The sequence below is a fragment of the Perognathus longimembris genome, chromosome 12 (genome assembly GCF_023159225.1).
Source record: "Perognathus longimembris pacificus isolate PPM17 chromosome 12, ASM2315922v1, whole genome shotgun sequence".
Taxonomy (NCBI): domain Eukaryota; kingdom Metazoa; phylum Chordata; class Mammalia; order Rodentia; family Heteromyidae; genus Perognathus; species Perognathus longimembris.
The window spans coordinates 31508186-31525969 of NC_063172.1; the positions used below are offsets into that span (position 1 = coordinate 31508186).

Consider the following 17784-nt stretch of genomic DNA (forward strand, 5'->3'; position numbering starts at 1 on the left):
TGGTTTGGGACCAAGAAGATGCAATCTGTGCCCACAGAGGAGAGAAAGGAACCCTCCCATACCTACACTGGGTTCTAAAGCAGCCCTGGACTAATGAGCCATAGGTTAGCGTGTGTGTGTGTCACCACCACTCATTGAACAGTATTTTCCACCTGCCTCTAATCATTTATGCCACCAGTCTCATGGGCATTTGGGATTCTCAAAATGGAAAGATCTTGGATAAATCATGCTGTGTCAAATGTCAGCCTTCATCGTGTCCTTCAGGCCCCCAGAAAGCAATACTAGGAGCCATGTGATCTTTCCTGTAGAGAATTCATTTACCTACTTTTGAAAGAATTGTCAAGGGTCCAGGAAAGCAAGGCTATATATCCAGTGGGTAATATCCCAGCTTAAAATGCAGAAAAGCTCAGCTGGAATTTTCACTGATGGAACATAGACAGCTGGCCTTCTCACCCATTATTTCCTGTGTCTAACAGATGAACAACACCCTCTTCTCTCTCTCTCTCTCTCTCTCTCTCTCTCTCACACACACACACACACACACACACAAAAAAAAGACTTTCTCCTATTCCATCTCCTATTTCCCATAGCAAAAGCCACCTCCATCCTTTTATCTCTCTGGGAGGAGGAAATAAAAGTTAGGCAGCCACATGAGATGCCATGTTTGTGAGAGGAAATGGGTTGTCCTGAAAGATTACTGCATGCCAAGTGAAAGCTGTAACCAATCTACTTGCCTGGCAAAGAAGAGAGACTAGCCCATACAATGTAAAGACTCAGGACTGGAAATTTAAGAACTTTACTCCAAGGCTACAGTAAGATAGAAAGTAGGAGTGGAGAATTGGCTATGATTTCCTTAAGAAAAGACAGGCACTGATGGTTCATACCTGTATTCCTAACTTCTCAGGAAACTGAGATCTGAGGACTGAAGCTTGAAGCCAGCCTGGGTAGAAAAGTCTATGAAAGTCTTACCACCAATTAACAAGAAAACACTGGAAGTAGAGGCATGGCTCAAGTGGTAGAGGATCATCCCTGAGCAGAAATGCCAAAGAGGAGCTCAAAGCCCTGAGTGCAAGCCGCAGCACTGGCACAATAAATAAATAAAGTAAACAATGCAGCTATTAAAAAAAAAGACAAGCACCCAATGTTTGGCTCCCAAGAACATCAGGTTTCACAAATAGGGAAACAGGTAAAAATGGCTGAATGATTTTCACAGCTGTTGACTGGCAGAGACAGGCATGATTATATAAGCACAGGTGTTCTGGCTACCTTTTCAGCATCAACATGCCCATCACTTGTCTTGTTTCATCAATAATTAAAAAAGAAACATGGAAGCCAGTACTCATGTCAAAAAAGAGAACAGAATAATGGCTTATAATCTAGAGTTGCCCTGCCCTTCATTTGCCTCTGCCATGTTTGTCACTTAAGGCTCAAATGGAAAGCTTTGCATGATGACCCACAGCACAGAACCACCATCTAAGAAGGCTTGAAGGAACAAGATCACACTAGCTCAATAGCTACGTACATGTGAACACATAAGATGAGGCTAAGTGAAATGAACTCCAAGTTATGGAAATAAGAGGTTTACCATTGTTTTTGTTATTTTCAAGGTACCATGTGAAGCTATGCCTTTTTCTTTTGTCTTTCTTCCCTGTGGTTTTACCCCTGATGTTGCTGTAACTGATTTTGCTACCCTGGGTATTGTATATACATTTATCAGAAGTAGGAAAGGGAAGAAGAACATCAAAATGGAGAGACAAAGGGTAAAAGGAGAACTAATGCAAAAGCAATTCTTACAAAACTATATGCTGTAAGCCAACTGTACAACTTGAGGCGGGAGGTGGGAGAAAAATGAGGGAGGAGGTAACAAGTTTGATAAGAAATGTACTTACTGCCTTACATATGAATAACTCTAACCCCTCTGTACATCACTTTGACAATAAATAAATAAATTTTTTAAAACCCTGATAGGTTGGGCAGTGGCTCTTTCCTCTATTCCACACACGGCTTTACAACTTCTGGACCCTCTTAGTGCTCTCTTCCATCCCCATTAAAACCACTTACTTAGTTTTGAATTTGTCTAACTTTTCAGTGTCAGAGACACACCTCTGGCTCAGATCAGGCAGTAGAGTTGGCTAGAATAGCCAATGTCAGAGACCTGTAACAATGTCAATGTTCAATAGTTACATAGTCCCATAGATCAGAAAGTCAATCATAAACTATCATACTGCCTCAACTAAGAACAAAACAATATTTCTAGTCTCAGTCACACTAAGTTATCAGAAACAGAAATAAAATGCATCCTAAGGTACTCAACACACAGAAGAACTACAGTATCTTCTAAGGCCAGGAGGAAGCTAGGGAAAAAAATCAGCTGATCTTCCCACAAAATGATAATGTAAATCTCCTCTAAAGATCTTAAAGATCTCACACAAGTGGCCATGTGTACACTTGCTCCAGACTCCAAGTATGGACCCTATGTACTCCCCAATGGGCTTGTTCCATCTGCCTGGCTTTTAGAGAGTTCTTATCCAGTCAAAATCAGTCTCTTCAAAGTCTCCACTCCTTTCACTTTTAACTGCCTTCCTCCCCCCGCCCCTCCGCAAAAAAAAAACAGAATTGAAAGGGTCAGATGCAAGTCATTACATTATATCTTTCTAATGTAGGCTTTGTCAGATGGTGATACTTTCAGCAGATGTTTTGATTGTCTCTTGAATTGCCAGTAAAATTTAAAAAAACAAAAACTCTTGAAAACATACAATGTGGAAAGAAAATAGCTTTGTGTTCAATAAACTAAAAGATTTTTATTGAACAATGCTAAACGACATCTGTAAATAGTTTATGGTTAAGAAATTTGACTCTAACAACAGAAGCAACCTGGTAAGAAGTCACAAGAACAATTAATGCTCAGAACAGAGAAACAGTGAATGCCAAGAGACATATCACAAATGCTCTCTTAATATTTATTAAGTCAATAATAGTGTTGTGGGTAAATCATATCAACATAATACACAAAGTTCTGGCAAGTAAAATTTTACTTCATTTACATCAGATGTGTCTACTGTCGGGATCTGAACGATCCCCTTCTCCCTGATCCCACAGGGAGAATAGTGAACCCTTAAATCTATGAAAGAGCACTCGGCCTTGCCCTCCGCCGGCGGAAGGCCAAAGGCATACTCACATGGACATGCGCTAAGTTGAGGAAAGGTTGCTGAAGCCTCCCCTCCCCCCAGTCCCCTCACATGTTACCAAGAGCAGGGGCTAAAAGGAAGGCATCAGGGACACGCTGCGGTGGTGGGATGCGTCTCAAAAACTTTAATAGGGAAAGGCACTTATTTAGAAGTAATGGCGGGAAAGAAAGGGGGCTGGCCAAAGGGCCAGTCATAGGCTAAGGACCATGTCCATCAAGTGACATCACGAAACTTCCTTTGTGGGCGGGACAACCCCATCATGGTGGCAGGCACTTGTTCACCTCCCAAGGGGCGGAGGCCAGAAGGTGGGAGGGACTTCCATTGTCCCAAGGCTAGTGGAAGGGCAGCCTTCCCCAAGGCCATAATAATCCCCAACATCTACAATCTCCATTTTTATTAGAAGGACAATAAGCATAAGGCATATAGTTGAAAGGCTCAGAAACATCATGTTATTTGAATGTTATGTATTATTTTTCTACCATTTTAAGATGTCAAAACTCTTTTCAGGAAGCATTACAGAGTATGCTTTTAATGTACTCTAGCTGCATATAAATATAATTCAACTATTTACATTTCTTGTGGAAAAGGCCTTCAGTCTCAGAAATCACTTCAACTTTTTGTACAAGATCTAAATAGAACATATGAAAGGATATCAAACTTTGAGGCAGAAATGATAAATCTCAGTTCAAATAATCATTTTTGTAACACATGGAACAACAGTGTTACAAAACCGTCGATTAAAGATTCAAAACATTTAATTTACAACATTGTAACGTTTTATCATAAACAAATTTATCTTTCCCTTAATAAAATTTACCAGTCACTAGAATATGCAGAGAAGCTCAAAAGTACAATGCTACGTTCTGTGTTCACTAAACTCAATGAATACATTTCCTAAATGCCTTTTATACCCTAATTATTTTCCAATATTCCATTTAACTGGATAGACAGCCAAGACTCCCACCTTCGCTGTAGCCTCTCCCAACTTTTCTACTTCCCTTTCTTGCCCAAGAGTGAAGTAAATCTCTATCTGAGCCATGCCTGCTTTTGATTATTACCAAGCAAGGGGTAATGCCTGAACCCACATCCAACATAGCTCTTCAGGGATGTGACTGAGACAAAAAGCTTTATCTGTCAAATATTTTATTCTGGAAAATTAGATGAGGTTAAGATCCATCTTGAAAGGGAAAGAGAAGTTGCAGTAGGACAACCAGAGCACAGATGATGGAAGAGGCAGCAGACAGTGACCTCTTTGTTCTCTTCCCTCTGGTAATAGCCCTTCAATGTGTCTTTGGGAACCATTTCCTTCCCATTTGAGTCCACATGGAACCTTCTCCACATGGAGTTCCAGGAATGATGCATGTGATACAGGCTAGACCAATCACAATGAGCCATAATGGAATTCTTACTTGAATGGCCAGAAAAGAGAACTTTTAACCGTTCAGAAGCTGTTCACTTGTGTCTTCAATGTGGCATCAGCCACATTGCATCTTGCCTTATGTACTAACATCAGTTCCCAAGATTTTGGCTGGGGAGTTGGCTACTATATAAAGACTGCATTTCCCAGCATAGTTTGCACCTTGGGAAGCTAGGAGACTTATGCTGACCAATGGAATGTCAGTAGAATGACACTTCCCACTTTCAGTTCATGACCCCTAAGAGAACAGGTTTTCCTCTTGACTCCCTTTCAGCTGGGCAGTAGTAAGGGTGAAATTGCAACCTTGGATGCACAGGTAAGTAGTGTATATGAGTGTGGTAGAACTGTTACCTGAATTCTATAAAGACAAGAAGTAACTCTAACAAAGGAAAGGTGATAGGTAAAACCCGAGGCTTGGTGAGAACACATAAGCATCTTGATGCAGCCGGACCCTGAACAATGGTACTTTGGGACTTTCCCAATACCTGAGCCAAAAACGTCCTTGTTATTGTTGAGCCCCATCTGAATTGGAATTTTTGCTACTTGCACCTGGAAGGTTCTCAGCTCTCCCTGGCTGAATGCTGGCTTGTAGGTCTATTGTTCCTAATGGTCCCAGCTGTTGATGCCTTCCCTTTTCCTCCAATGGCTGCATCCCTGAGTCACTGCCAGGCAGAAGACAAAGCAGCTGTTCTGCCTCTTCACAACACTTGTAAATGAAAGGCGATCTAGGGACTGACTCCTATAAAGGAAACTCACTATTTCTATAAAGCAGTGTTTCACAAACTCTAATGTGCTGATGAGTCACTAGGAATCTTGTTAAAATGCAAACTACAATTCAGTCAGTCTCAGTAGGGTTCCAGATTCTAGATTTCTAATAAGCTCCCAGATGATGCTGGTCTGAGCATTGTGTCTAAAAGTCTCACTGCACAAGAAAATCACCTAGGCAGCATCAAAAGTGAAGATGGATATCTAGGCACCACAACCAAGGATGCTCATCCAATTCTGTCTGGGCCAGAGAATCATGGCTTACTTTTTCTGAAACTCTACCTTGCAAGAGAATCTCCTAGAGGGCTGTAGAAAGCTCAGAATGAAGCCAAGCATGGTGGTACATGACTATGGTCCTAGGTGCTTAGAGATGGAGGAAGAAGGGGGGAACCACAGTTGAAAACCAGCCCAGGCAAGATGTGAGTGAGACCCTACCATACACACACACACACACACACACACACACACACACACAATTCTAGGCACAACAGTATATAACTACAATCTCAACTCCTTAGAGGGTGGAGGGCATAGGAGGATCACAGCCCAAGACCACCCCAGGCAAAAACACAAGGCCCTATCTGAAAAATAACCAAAGCAAAGCTGGACTTGGGTCATGCTTAAGTGGCAGAGCACTTACCTAGAAGGTATGAGGCTGAGGCTGAGTTCAAACCCCAGTACCACCAAAAACAAAACAAAATCCTTCAAATCCCTAGGCTCACCCTCACCCACCCTGTTTCAATTCGGTAGTTCTGGCGTGAGTCTAAGACTTCATTTCACACTAATTCTTGGGGAAGGAAGATGCTGATTTAAGAACTTCTGCACTTTGAGGAGGAGCACTGTCCCAATACTAGACCTACAGATTCCCAGACACGGGCCTTGGTTTCAGTAGAGAAAAACCATACTGCACACTAATTGTATTATAACAAAATTCCAGGACATCTATTCTTGAGAGATACACTTGTGCCTAGCAAAAGGAGGAAGAATATTCCCATCTTCATTTTCTTGATTTCAAAGGCTGATCTTTCTGTACAGTTAATGCTTTGTAAAGACACATCTAACCCCAGGGCCACCAAAATACTAAACATTTCACTCTAGATATTACAACAGACTAGGTGGATTCATAAGCCAATGAGCTGTGGTGAATGGCTCATATTAACAGCTCTCAAAACATTCCCTGCCCCAACTCCATCACAGCAGAGCTAATATGTTGAGAGGCAGACTTGAAAAGGTCAGTATTTTAATGTTATCCCACAGAGCAATTTTTAAAAGCATTGAGAAATCCAGAATTCTTAAGCAAGGGATTTTTCCCCCTCCCAGTCAATTAAAGATACCCTCTCTTTTATTCAACAAATAGAAAACTGTGTTTTTTAGAGTTGAGGGAGGGCAAACATACTCCCAAATTAGATATGTGAACAAAGTAAACTATGAATAGATTAGATCATGGGCTGCTGCTTTTCTGCTTAAGCAAGAACTAAAGACAACTCAGATGTCCTTGTTCCTAAGACAAGACAGCCTAAAGCTGTCTCTCCTACCTCAACTGCAAGCAATGGCACAGAATGCAATAAACACAAATGAAACTCGGTCCAGATTGCAGGAATGTGAGTGTAGTTATCACCCGCAAGCCACTGTCAAAGACACGAATGGAGGACTTGCACACATTTCCAATAGGGCAAACACACAAAGTCCTGTGTGCAGAGCCTGAACTCAGGCAAATCTAATAAGCTGACTAAACACTCATTTCTGCAGCCAACCCAGAGAACAAGTACCCTTTGTTGCTAGCAAAGCTACCCTTTGGGAGGATAAATGTTTCCATTATTTTTAAAGACATCTTCATATGAACTTCATTTCTAGATATATCTTTTGCCTGAAGAGTTCTCAAAAGTATCACAAGGCACCAAAATAATTATGAGCTGGCAGATAAAGACATTGGCAAGAAGGTAGAAAAATGGGAAGGGAGCAAGGACTTTGCAATGCTGCAGCCTGTGAGGCCTGTAGTCACCTGGCACCTGTGCTGGAGAGCATACACAGAGGGTACAAAGTCTCACCTGCTGTATCAGGCTCTCTAAGCCAGAGGAGACCAGGAAGCCAGTGCATACCGTGATTCTCAAGACTGCTGGAAGTTAAGACTCACTTCCAGATCATTTGCAAAACCAGGAGCTGGACTTACCACCTCCTAGCCTCTGATTTAATGGGTCTGGAGCTTTGTCTTCAACCTGCACATCCAACTTTATTCAATACATACTGAGACACTGTGGTCTCCATACCAGACACTCTTCTAAGCACCTGACTCACTACCATGAAAATTCATGAACCCTCTCACCATCTCTGAGAATGACCAATCTCCTTTTCACAGAGGTGGACACTAAGGCATAGACAGGGAATTTTAGCTGCCTAAGCCACAGCCAGAAATAAGCAGAGCTGGGACAGAGAAACATTCCCACTACAGCTGGGCATAGAGCTCAGTGGTAAAATACTTGCCTTTTGTGCACAAAGCCCTAGATCAAAAATAAATAAATAAGGCAATCTATGCCTTAGCTCTCCCATTACCAAGCTTAAGGCTGTAGATAGAGCCAATATAGCAAAATATTACCTGTTATCAAATAACTCTGAATACTAGTGACCCACCAATGCAAATAATCGGACAGTTCCTAAATTCTAGGGTACACTACACACTCTAGTTTGTTAAAAAGTGGTGAGATGTTTAAACACTTGGACCCACTTTTTGTAAGGCACTGAAAAATATTTTCCTTTAACAACTTGTTACTGTATACATTCACACACACACATATACCACACATATCTTTTTCTATGTTGTGAGATTAAATTCTATTAATTGCGCATGATGTATCAATGCCAGTTGTAGTTAATAAACTTGTTCAATGACAAGAAAAATAAACATCAAAATGCTTTGTAAAGGGAATACTTACTGCATCTTCACCACAATTTCACAAACAGATTCAACCATAGAGTAAAAAACTGTTATAAACATGTCCAGGCTTTAAGAACATTTTTCCATAGCTCAGAGTCCCCGCCACAAATCGACCACCCATCACCCATCACACCTCATTCTGCTGGTAAGACATTCACAGGAGAAGCCTCCAAAGACTTCAAGGTTACTCCCTTCTGCCAGCCCTACCAAATTTAGAAACACCTGAGAAAAAGAGAACTATCCACAACCCAATTTCCACAGTCTCTGTCCTTCCTATTCACAAGCTAGCTCCTCTGGCCTTGTTGCTCAAGTTAATGCTGCTCTGGAAACAGACTTGTCAAAAGGTGATTACGATTTCTGAATAGTATGAGCTGAAGCTCCAAATAGCTAAAAGGAGAAATTCCATGCATTCCCACCCACCGCCTATTAAATTACTCCCTGTAAGGGTCCTCTGCCCCTTCCACTACATGTCTAAGACAAACACACTGGCATGTATGTAACAGATCGTTCTGGACTCTCAAGCCAGCTAAGAAAGAGGGAGGGAGGAGAAATGCACACTGCTGGTACACTGGGACTTCTCATCTGGCTCTTGTTTACACTTCACACCATCCCTGCCTAGACAATGAGGCTGAGGCCAGGAAGAGTCAAAACTGGCAACGTGGCCCAGGGCCACCAAGGACCTCCCAGAACACTACCATCAATAGCCACAATAAAATTGATAGACTAGGAATACCCATCAACCCCACACTCTACACACACTACTCAGCCCTTGAGTACCTGCACTTGATGTCTCACCAACAGCAGGGTTTTACCTAGCCTCTGCCCTGGGCCCAGCACTATGTGGAGTTCAAGGGTATGGACACACCAACCTTCCAGTCAGCCAGAGGCAGTTTTGATGGAAAAGATGTTGAAGAAGTAAGAGACCTTAAACAACATCTTGATATCAGTCTCCCAATTCATAGGCCAGAAAACAGAGGCCAAAGAGTTTGGCCTGTGGCACGTCTGTGAAACCTAGAATGGAGAGACTTGGTTCAAGTTCAACCAGGCACGAGTTTCAGGACTAAAACTCAGGCCTGTCCACTTCCCAAGCCCCAAACCCTTTGTGCTCTAAACCTGGCCACTCCTGAGAGTTCTAGAAGGGAGATGGAAAAACACATAATTAGAGGGTAACCCATTTAATCCAGAGCAGTGATTTCCAAGTGTGATTTGACTCATTAAAATATCAGAGGTGCTTTATAAAAAAAATACAAATTACTCATCCCAACCCCTATTCAAAGCTTCTGATGGTGCAGGTCAGAGTCAAGGTCCCACGTCCTAGAGCTATGCATACCTACAGTGGTTCTGATCATCAGTCTGCCTTCCTATGTATAGAAGCATAGAAATAAACATTTGCATCGTGGAGCTTTCATGGAAAGCTAGGTGAGGTTGAGACGTAATTGACAGAATTTCAAAGGAGAAATTCTAAAGAGGTGGCTATGTACAAGCAGTGATCAGGACAGTGACATCACCTAGCCAAGCATGAGATTCAGTAAGGAGTGACCAAGCCAGTAACTAGGAAAGAGCACTGATAAACAAGAGTTATGAGACAACAAGGACATATAGATAGTTCTAGACCATGGGTGGCATGATCAGCAGAGTAGAGGACATGTCAAAGGGCAGACTAGCAACTGGGCTAGGAATGGCAACTACTCAGTGACAGACAGATAAGCATCTCTCAAATATATAAATAGGAAAACAAACAAACTGGAAGAAAAGCTATCTGGCTCTCTAAAATACAAGCTCCAAGCAGGCAAGAAGAGTTTTCTGGTTTGCCAGCACTTGATCCTAGCATAAAAAAAGAAATACCCAGATTTAGACCCAGACAGCCATGGATGTGAACCAAGTTGATTGAGGATTTCTTCTAGACTCCCATCAAAAGGACTACAATGAAAATAACAGTCCTGAGACACTTGACCAAATATAAGAGTAGGGCTGGGGATATGGCCTAGTGGCAAGAGCACTTGCCTCGTATACTTGAAGCCCTGGGTTCGATTCCCCAGCACCACATATACAGAAAATGGCCAGAAGTGGCTCTGTGACTCAAGTGGCAGAGTGCTAGCCTTGAGCAAAGAGAAGCCAGGGACAGTGCTCAGGCCCTGAGACCAAGGCCCAGGACTGGCAAAAAAAAAAAAAAAATGTAAGAGTAGCTTGTTTTCAGCAACGGTTTTCTTCATGCCTTCTTGCTTTTCTCTGAGACTTTGTAGGAGCTTCCAGTCAACAAAAGAAGTAGATGATTCTGAGTTACTAAAATGTACTGTTGACAGAATGACAACTTTTCTTCCTGCTTTGGGGAAGAAGAAAATGATGGCTGGGATTCTTTAGTTTGGTTTCTTTGGCAATGGAAGAGGAAAACCTTGTGAGAACCTAAACTGAGGGGCATTCCTACTAAAACCTATTGGGTCACAGCCAGCAGGCAGGCCAACAGCACAGACTAGATAGGTCTCCCTATAAACCTTAATGACAGAGTTGGTCATGCTGTGTGGCTGGACCAGCCAGCGGCAGGACCAACCTAAGAGGCCTTGAAGCTACCTCTGGATGAACAATCAGGGTTCTGGGGCTTCTAGTAATTTGAACAGTAGCTCAGGGAAAACCTTAGATGGGCTTTTGATTTAAATTCTTTCCAAACTAGTGATTGTTCAAGGTACCACCTGAGTGACCATGTTATAGGCGATTCACCTGGCAAACTGTCCCTTGAAGGCTACCCACCATCACACAAGATATACCAGCCTGATCTGAACATTGCATAATGTGTACCTGTATCAAAATACCACAAGGGAACCATGTGCTGGTAGCTCATGACTATAATCCTGTCTACTCAGGAAGCTGAGAAATGAGGATTACAGTTCCAAGTCAGCCAGGGCAGAAAAGCCCGTAAAACCTTTATCTCCAACTAACCAGCAAAGAGCCAGAAGTGGAGCTGTACACAATTCACAATAGCCAAAATTTGGAAACAACCCAGATGCCCCTCCACAGATGAATGGATCCAAAAAATATGGTACTTATACACAATGGAATACTACATAGCGATTAGGAATGGTGAAATATTGTTATTCGCAGGGAAATGGTCAGAACTCGAACAAATAATGTTGAGTGAGACAAGCCTAGAACACAGAAAACAAAGGGGCATGATCTCCCTGATATATGACTGTTAACAAAGGGAGATGGAGAGACAGTAGAGACCAAGTCTGTGAACACTGTATATGTGCTTGATACATTGTATATTGCATATGGGTCTACCTGACCTAGACAAGGGATGGGAAAACAGGTTGTAAGATATCACAAGAAATGTACACACTGCCCTACTATGTAACTGCACCCTCTTTGCACAGCACCTTGTAAAAAAAAAAATTTTATGTTCAATTAATAATAAAAAAAATTTAAAAAAAAAATTAAAGATGCTGTAAAGGCATGTGAAATAAAGTTCTATAAAAATTATTAATAAATGAAAAAAAAAGAAGTGGAGCTGTAGCTCAAGTCACAGAGTGAAATGCCAAACAAGAGAATGAGGCACAGAGTTCAAGCTCCAAACTGGCACAAACACATAAAGTAGTTTTATATAAAATAGATTATGTAACATTTATTATGCAGTATATAATATATTTATAGAACATTATATACATCAGATATGACACATAGTATATATGTAATCAGTGTATTCATAAATATGTACAATTATTATTGTCAGTAGTTTAAAACAACAAAAGAGATATACCAGGTTCCAGGACCATGAGTTGAAGGCTATGGACAGATTTCCTCTTATAAACCATCTTCTGCACATCTGGGTTTGTAAAAACTTCCCTTCTTAAATGCCATCTCTCTACTGCTAATATCCAACTAAAAAATAAAGAGCTCTGGTTCCTATCATGGTAATTTGTGTCATTACAACAGTGCAAATAGATGTTTTTCAAAGAGCTGCAAGGACTTAAGATTTCAATATCTTTCCCCTTGTAATTCAAACTTTACAGAACCTGCCTTTCATAATAATGTCCTTCGAAGTAATGCATGGCTCCAAATGACTTGACAGTTCTTTTCATTTATAGACATCTAAGCATGTTTATAAAATTCCACTACTTCAAAATGCTTCCTTTTCTTAAACATATTTCCAGTTTCAAATTATGTGTTTATAGCAGTCTGCAATATATTATTTCTAAAGATAAACAAGTCATGAAACAAATGGACAGAAAAACTAGCAGCATATCTCTACTGCCACACTCAGACATCTTTCCCTTTGCAGAGCCGGTTACCACATGAAAAAGCCCTAACCTGCCTGTAGAAGGCATGAATGGGCCACTGGAAACTGGCTTTCCCTGCTTTCTGCATCCAAGAGGTCAGGACCACTAGTTCCTTTTCACAGAGAGCTTTGAGCTCCTAAGAACCACCACCCCACCACCACCACTGGCCCTGCTAAGTACAAAACTGCAGAGATTTTTTTTCCCTTTGAAAGAGCCTTTGGCTCAGACAATGATTACTTCTAAATCCTAGGACACAGTTTCAGTTTTCAAATTAAAAGGCAAAACACTGAAAATAATGTTTCATAGCAGCTAAACTTCTAAAAATTAAGTCTTTCAAGTCTGTTTCTATTAATTTCCGAGTAACATGAAACATTCAAGAAGCTGAGTGAGGGATGACTTAAAGGGACCATTAGCCATTCTGGGCCTGTCAAACAGTTTCTACTGAGAAAGACTGACTCACTGCTGAACAAAGACTCTATAGGGGAGTATCCAAGTTGATATTTTGAAAATATCTAACCAAGACAGTACTAGTGGCTGGTGGGCTCATGCCTGTAATACTAGCTACTCAGGCTAAGATCTGAGGTTTGAAGCCAAAAGTCCAGGGGGACAGGTCCATGAGACTCTTTAGCTACAGTTAACCACCAAAAAGCCTGGAGTGGAGGTGTGGTTCAGAGGCTAGCCTGGACCACAAAACTTCAGGGACAACACCCTAGGCCCTGAGTTCAAGCCCCAAGAGTTGCATAGAAGTGAGTGAGTGAGCATGTGGGTTTGTGTGCACCTGTGCATACACAGACACAGACAGACACACACACCCTAACACCCTTGTGGGGGACATCCAGTGATTCAAAACTGCCTGCCCACAACCAAGCTGTTCACTGCAGAAACATTGGCTTCTGATTCAAATTGACAACCAGTAGAACACAAAAAATCTGGATTTCAAGGGAAAGCTCTCCCTGGGGAAGACTACCTACAGTTGAGCAAGACCTTCCCTTAAAGAGAACTGTCAGATTTAGGCAAAAACTCCAAAGGCTTTTTTCTCCACATTCCCCAAACACTCATATTTCCTAGCAAACCTCTAAACAGAAATGGGGGGGAGGAGTAGATTTCCCTTTCCCTGTACAGTTCTTAGGCTAAGCTTCTCTTGAGTACATGAAGTTGTCCTCTTGCCCGGTACTGCAACAAAGATGAGCAAGGATGTTTGTTTATTTGTTTCTGAAATAAACAAAACCATTCCCCTTGTGTGTACAAAATGCCGAAGTTCATAACTACCTAGGGACTGCTAATTGCAAAGGATTCGGCCATCATTTGCCACCGAGAAATACTGATAAGGTTCACAGTTGTATTTTACAATGGGAGCGCCCCACTCCTTATCTACTTAGTAGTTTCCCAATCTCCATGCTTTGACCTTAACTAATTGGGGGGGGGGGGGGAGGTGCTACAAGACATCAGCCACCGCCACACCAAAGAGGTTTCTCACCATTCTGAGGGGTTAGGAGACTTGGGGGAAGCGCTCACCAAAAGATGACACACAGAAAGAAGAAAGATGATACACAGTGATTTGTTTTGGAAGCAATGGTTGGATTAATTAGAAATGGGCACATGACTATGCTGCAGAGGAGGAAGTCGCTGGAAACTATAGAAGGCAGAAGGGGTCACAGGCCGTGACAAGAGGGCGGCACTGAGGCGCGGTGGGGGCTGGGGGGGGGGGGGCTGCAGACAGAACCCATCCCTGGAAAGCGCTCAGGCATCCCACCTGGGGATCACAACTCCAGGCACCCAGCACCCAGACAGGGCAGCCACCGAAGCCTGGGGGCCCGGGAGGCAGTTCCCATTAGAGGGCGCTCATGGGGCAATGCAAGAAAAGCAGCTCCGACCCCGAAACGCGACCCAAAGGGAAAAAAATCAAGTTTCCACTGCCAGGCCAGGGGGAGGACGCTGGAGGCTGCTGCCAGCCCAGCCTGCCGGGCCTGGGCCTGAGAGGTGGGAAGGAAGCAAGCAGAAGGAAAGCTTCGACCCCCCAAGGGCCCACGCCACCCGAGGCCGCGCTCACTGTCACACGCACCGGCCTCGCCGACCTCGCCACACTCCAGTGCAGCCCGGATTAAAATGTCGTCTCCCCCTCCCCATCTCCCCAGGCTTCGGGACGCCCTCCGTGAGGGGGAAATCACCGAGGACTAGGGGATCCAGTAGCCAGCACCTTAGTATTTTCGGAGGTGCGTTCCAGGTAACCCCGCGTCCCCTACAGAACTGCGGACGGCGTTTCCACGTCGGAGTGTGGGTACCTCGCCCCAGTCGCGGGGAACATCAAACAAAAGAACTTTTACAAACTTTCCTCTCCGGACCTTAGCGGGTTTCTGAAATGGGGGCCCAGAATCCCCAAACTTGCACTCCGGAGAGTTGGAAAAGAGAAGGGGGAGGGAAGAAGGGATCCCCACACACACACCCCCAAAGTTTCCAGGTCATCCCAAGGGCTAGCCGAGCGCGCACGGAGCGCACCGGATCCCCCGCGGAGCCTAGCGGTCCTCCTGGGTGCAGCAAAAGGTCCCCCGAAAGCGAAGAAGTTGGGGGTGACTTTGGCGGGCTCCGCGGTTACACAAAACTGCAATTCTTGCGCCCCGATCCCTGGAGACCGTGGAGCCTCCCCCCGCCCCCCGCAAGCAGCGCTTTGCTGGGGGGAAAGAAGAGAAGCGACAGTAGGTTACAGGGGGTGGAAGAGCGATCACGTTCGTCCTAGAAGATCCCCGACGCGGCGTCGGGAGGCGCAGGGATCGCCCGGAGGGGTCTCCCCGATTCCCCCACCCTCGCCCCACCCGCTCCACTCTTGGCCCGGGGATCCCCGATCTGCGCGCGTACCCAGCCTGGGCGCCACTCACCGACTCGGCCGACACCAAGGCCACCAAGCCCAAGGTGAGGAGGATCCACGCACGCTGCATATTCCCGGGGACCAGCTGCTCGCCGCCGCTGCGGGCGAAGAGGGCGAAGGGAAGATTCAGTCCTGCGCTCGGCGCCGTCCGCCTCGGGGAAAACGGGGAGCCGTAGCCGCCGCAGCAACCGCGGCTCCGGGGCTCGGGGCTCCGGCTTCGGGCGTGTGAGGGGCGCTCGCTTTCTCCTCCGCCGCCGGCTCTCGCCGCCCGCGCAGCGCCCCGGGAACGCGGCACCTCGGTGTGGGTTTGTGTTTGTCTTTTTTTTCACTTGTTGGTTTTCTGCGCTTCCCGACGCGGAGTTGGAGCGGTGGAGAGGCTGCTCCCCGGAGCAATCTTCTCGATCGGCGGGATCTTTACACCTCCGCGGACTCCCTCCCCGGGGTGGGGATTCCGTTCAGGGATTTAAAAAAAAAAAAATCGTTGGCTGGAAATGGAGCTGCGGCTTGAAGTTTGCGGGCCGAGCGGCGGAGGCGCGCGACGTGCGGGGCCGGAGCTCCCGGAGTATCTGGAGAGCTGCGCCTGGGAGCCCGGCTAGTGGCTAGCCGGCTGCGCTCCTCCTCCTCCGCGCCGCCCCCTCCAGGGCCCGCCTCCTCGGGTTCTCCTCCCTCCCTCCCTCCCACTCTCCCTCCCTCCCTCCCGAGCCTGCCAAAACAGCCGAACCGACTCCCAGATCAACCCTGGAGAAATTCCTACAGGATTACACTCCGATTGGCAGCTCCCAGACCCAGTGGGCGCCGGCGGCTCCGCGCAACGACTGCACCGGCCACGCTCCGGTGCTGCCCAGGGCGCCTTCTTTCTTTTCCCTCCCTTCCTTTTGCTTCCTTTCCCCTTCTCGGTTCCCTGTTTCCTCTTGCTGTACTTTTTTCTTTTCTATTTCTCCCGCTTTCTCTTCTTCTGCGGTTTTTTTTTTTCACTTGTCTAAAGGGTCAGATCGATCAGCTGCCAAGAATCCATAGGAATATTTCGCCTTTGGAGATTAGACCGAGTAAGTAGCAAGAAACTCGTGAGAGAATTGAGACGAGAGAGAGAAAGAGAGAGAGGAAGAGAGAGAGAGAGAGAGAGAGACTGACTTTATAATGTTCAAACAAGGAGAAATGCTCATAAATCACCGATTTGTGAAAATTACATTTTAAAAGACAAAAATTGAATGCGTGTATTAGGATGCACGCGCACACACGCCCCTCCACTCCTTCTCCCTCCTCTAAACCAAGGAAGGGCAGGATGGATCCTATCAACCCAATACGAACAGTTAGTTCCAAAGCACATAATTTCATTAAAGGCTTGAATAGCATTTCTGCCTCACACACAGGGCATGCCCCAAGGCAATTATTAGGCTCCATTTCCGCATACTGGTGTTAACATTTGGAAGCTACAAATAGGGTAATTTGATGACAAATTTGCTAGAGACCCTGAACAATAACAGGCTAAAGAGAATTTCAAAGAAAGGAAGGATAAACTCCTTTCTAGCTTGAAGAAAATAGTGAACTTGTATTTCTTGCCATGGAGGAAATACTTTGTTATGAAGTGATGTGTTGTTGCCTTTGGTATGTTGTGGAATGTGGCACATGTATATCCCCTCTGGCTTCTACCGCCATTTTTTCTTTCTGACTTCTGGAGTCAATGAATTGTGGATCGGTATGCTTCTACAGTTGCCCATTCCAAGAGACCAAGGGAACTTTCAGTCTTAGTCACCACTGTATTCTCGCTTCTGATACATAAAAACTACACACATATACCTCTTGAAGAAATTTTTATCTAAAGCTCCATCCACATAAGAGTTGCCATCCTTTAAAGATACAGGGGTGTAGACAAAGTAATAGGAGGCCAGGATCATTTTTAACTCAGTTTTAGAATGAAACACAGTTATTCCTTAAGGGTGAGTCACAATGTCTTAGTAACCTATCACTGTCAGAAATTTCGCAGAAGGAAATTTAAAGGGACAATCATGTTTGCCTATGGGCTAATCTAAGACATGGACAACAAGGAAAAAGTAAAAGGTAAATGGAGGAGTGCACAAAGAAGGAAAGCAGAGGACTGGAAGGGATAAGTAACATCAGTGCTTCTCAGAGTTTGAGCTGACATCACTAAGCTGAGCCAATGAAGATCACATTTGGTTTTTAGAAGATGGACTGTGACCATGTGGGTTGAAGAATCTTGTGAGATAGGGAGTTTTTGGATGGAGGTTCCAACAGAAAATGGAAGAAGATCAAACAGCTGTAAATAATCACCTCCATCCGAAGATGGACCCAGTCAATACACATTCTAATCCTAAAATGCAGCTTCCATA

General features: G+C 44.4%; 1 protein-coding gene and 1 long non-coding RNA gene across 2 annotated transcripts in view; one reads left to right on the forward strand and one right to left on the reverse strand.

The window, feature by feature from the left end:
• The window catches only part of Sdc2 (syndecan 2), a 105426-nt gene extending 88095 nt beyond the window's left edge, over positions 1 to 17331 (reverse strand). Inside the window, exons 1-2 of the mRNA XM_048358647.1 lie at positions 17234 to 17331; positions 15447 to 15753 (exon numbers count right to left, since the gene is read on the reverse strand). Coding sequence (XP_048214604.1) covers positions 15447 to 15753; positions 17234 to 17331 — 405 coding nt within the window. The remainder of the gene's footprint in view (positions 1 to 15446; positions 15754 to 17233) is intronic.
• Positions 10493 to 12134, forward strand: LOC125360968. Its single transcript, XR_007212846.1, has 2 exons — positions 10493 to 11260; positions 11797 to 12134. It is a non-coding gene; the product is annotated as an uncharacterized LOC125360968 (long non-coding RNA).
• Positions 17332 to 17784: the final 453 nt, after the last annotated feature.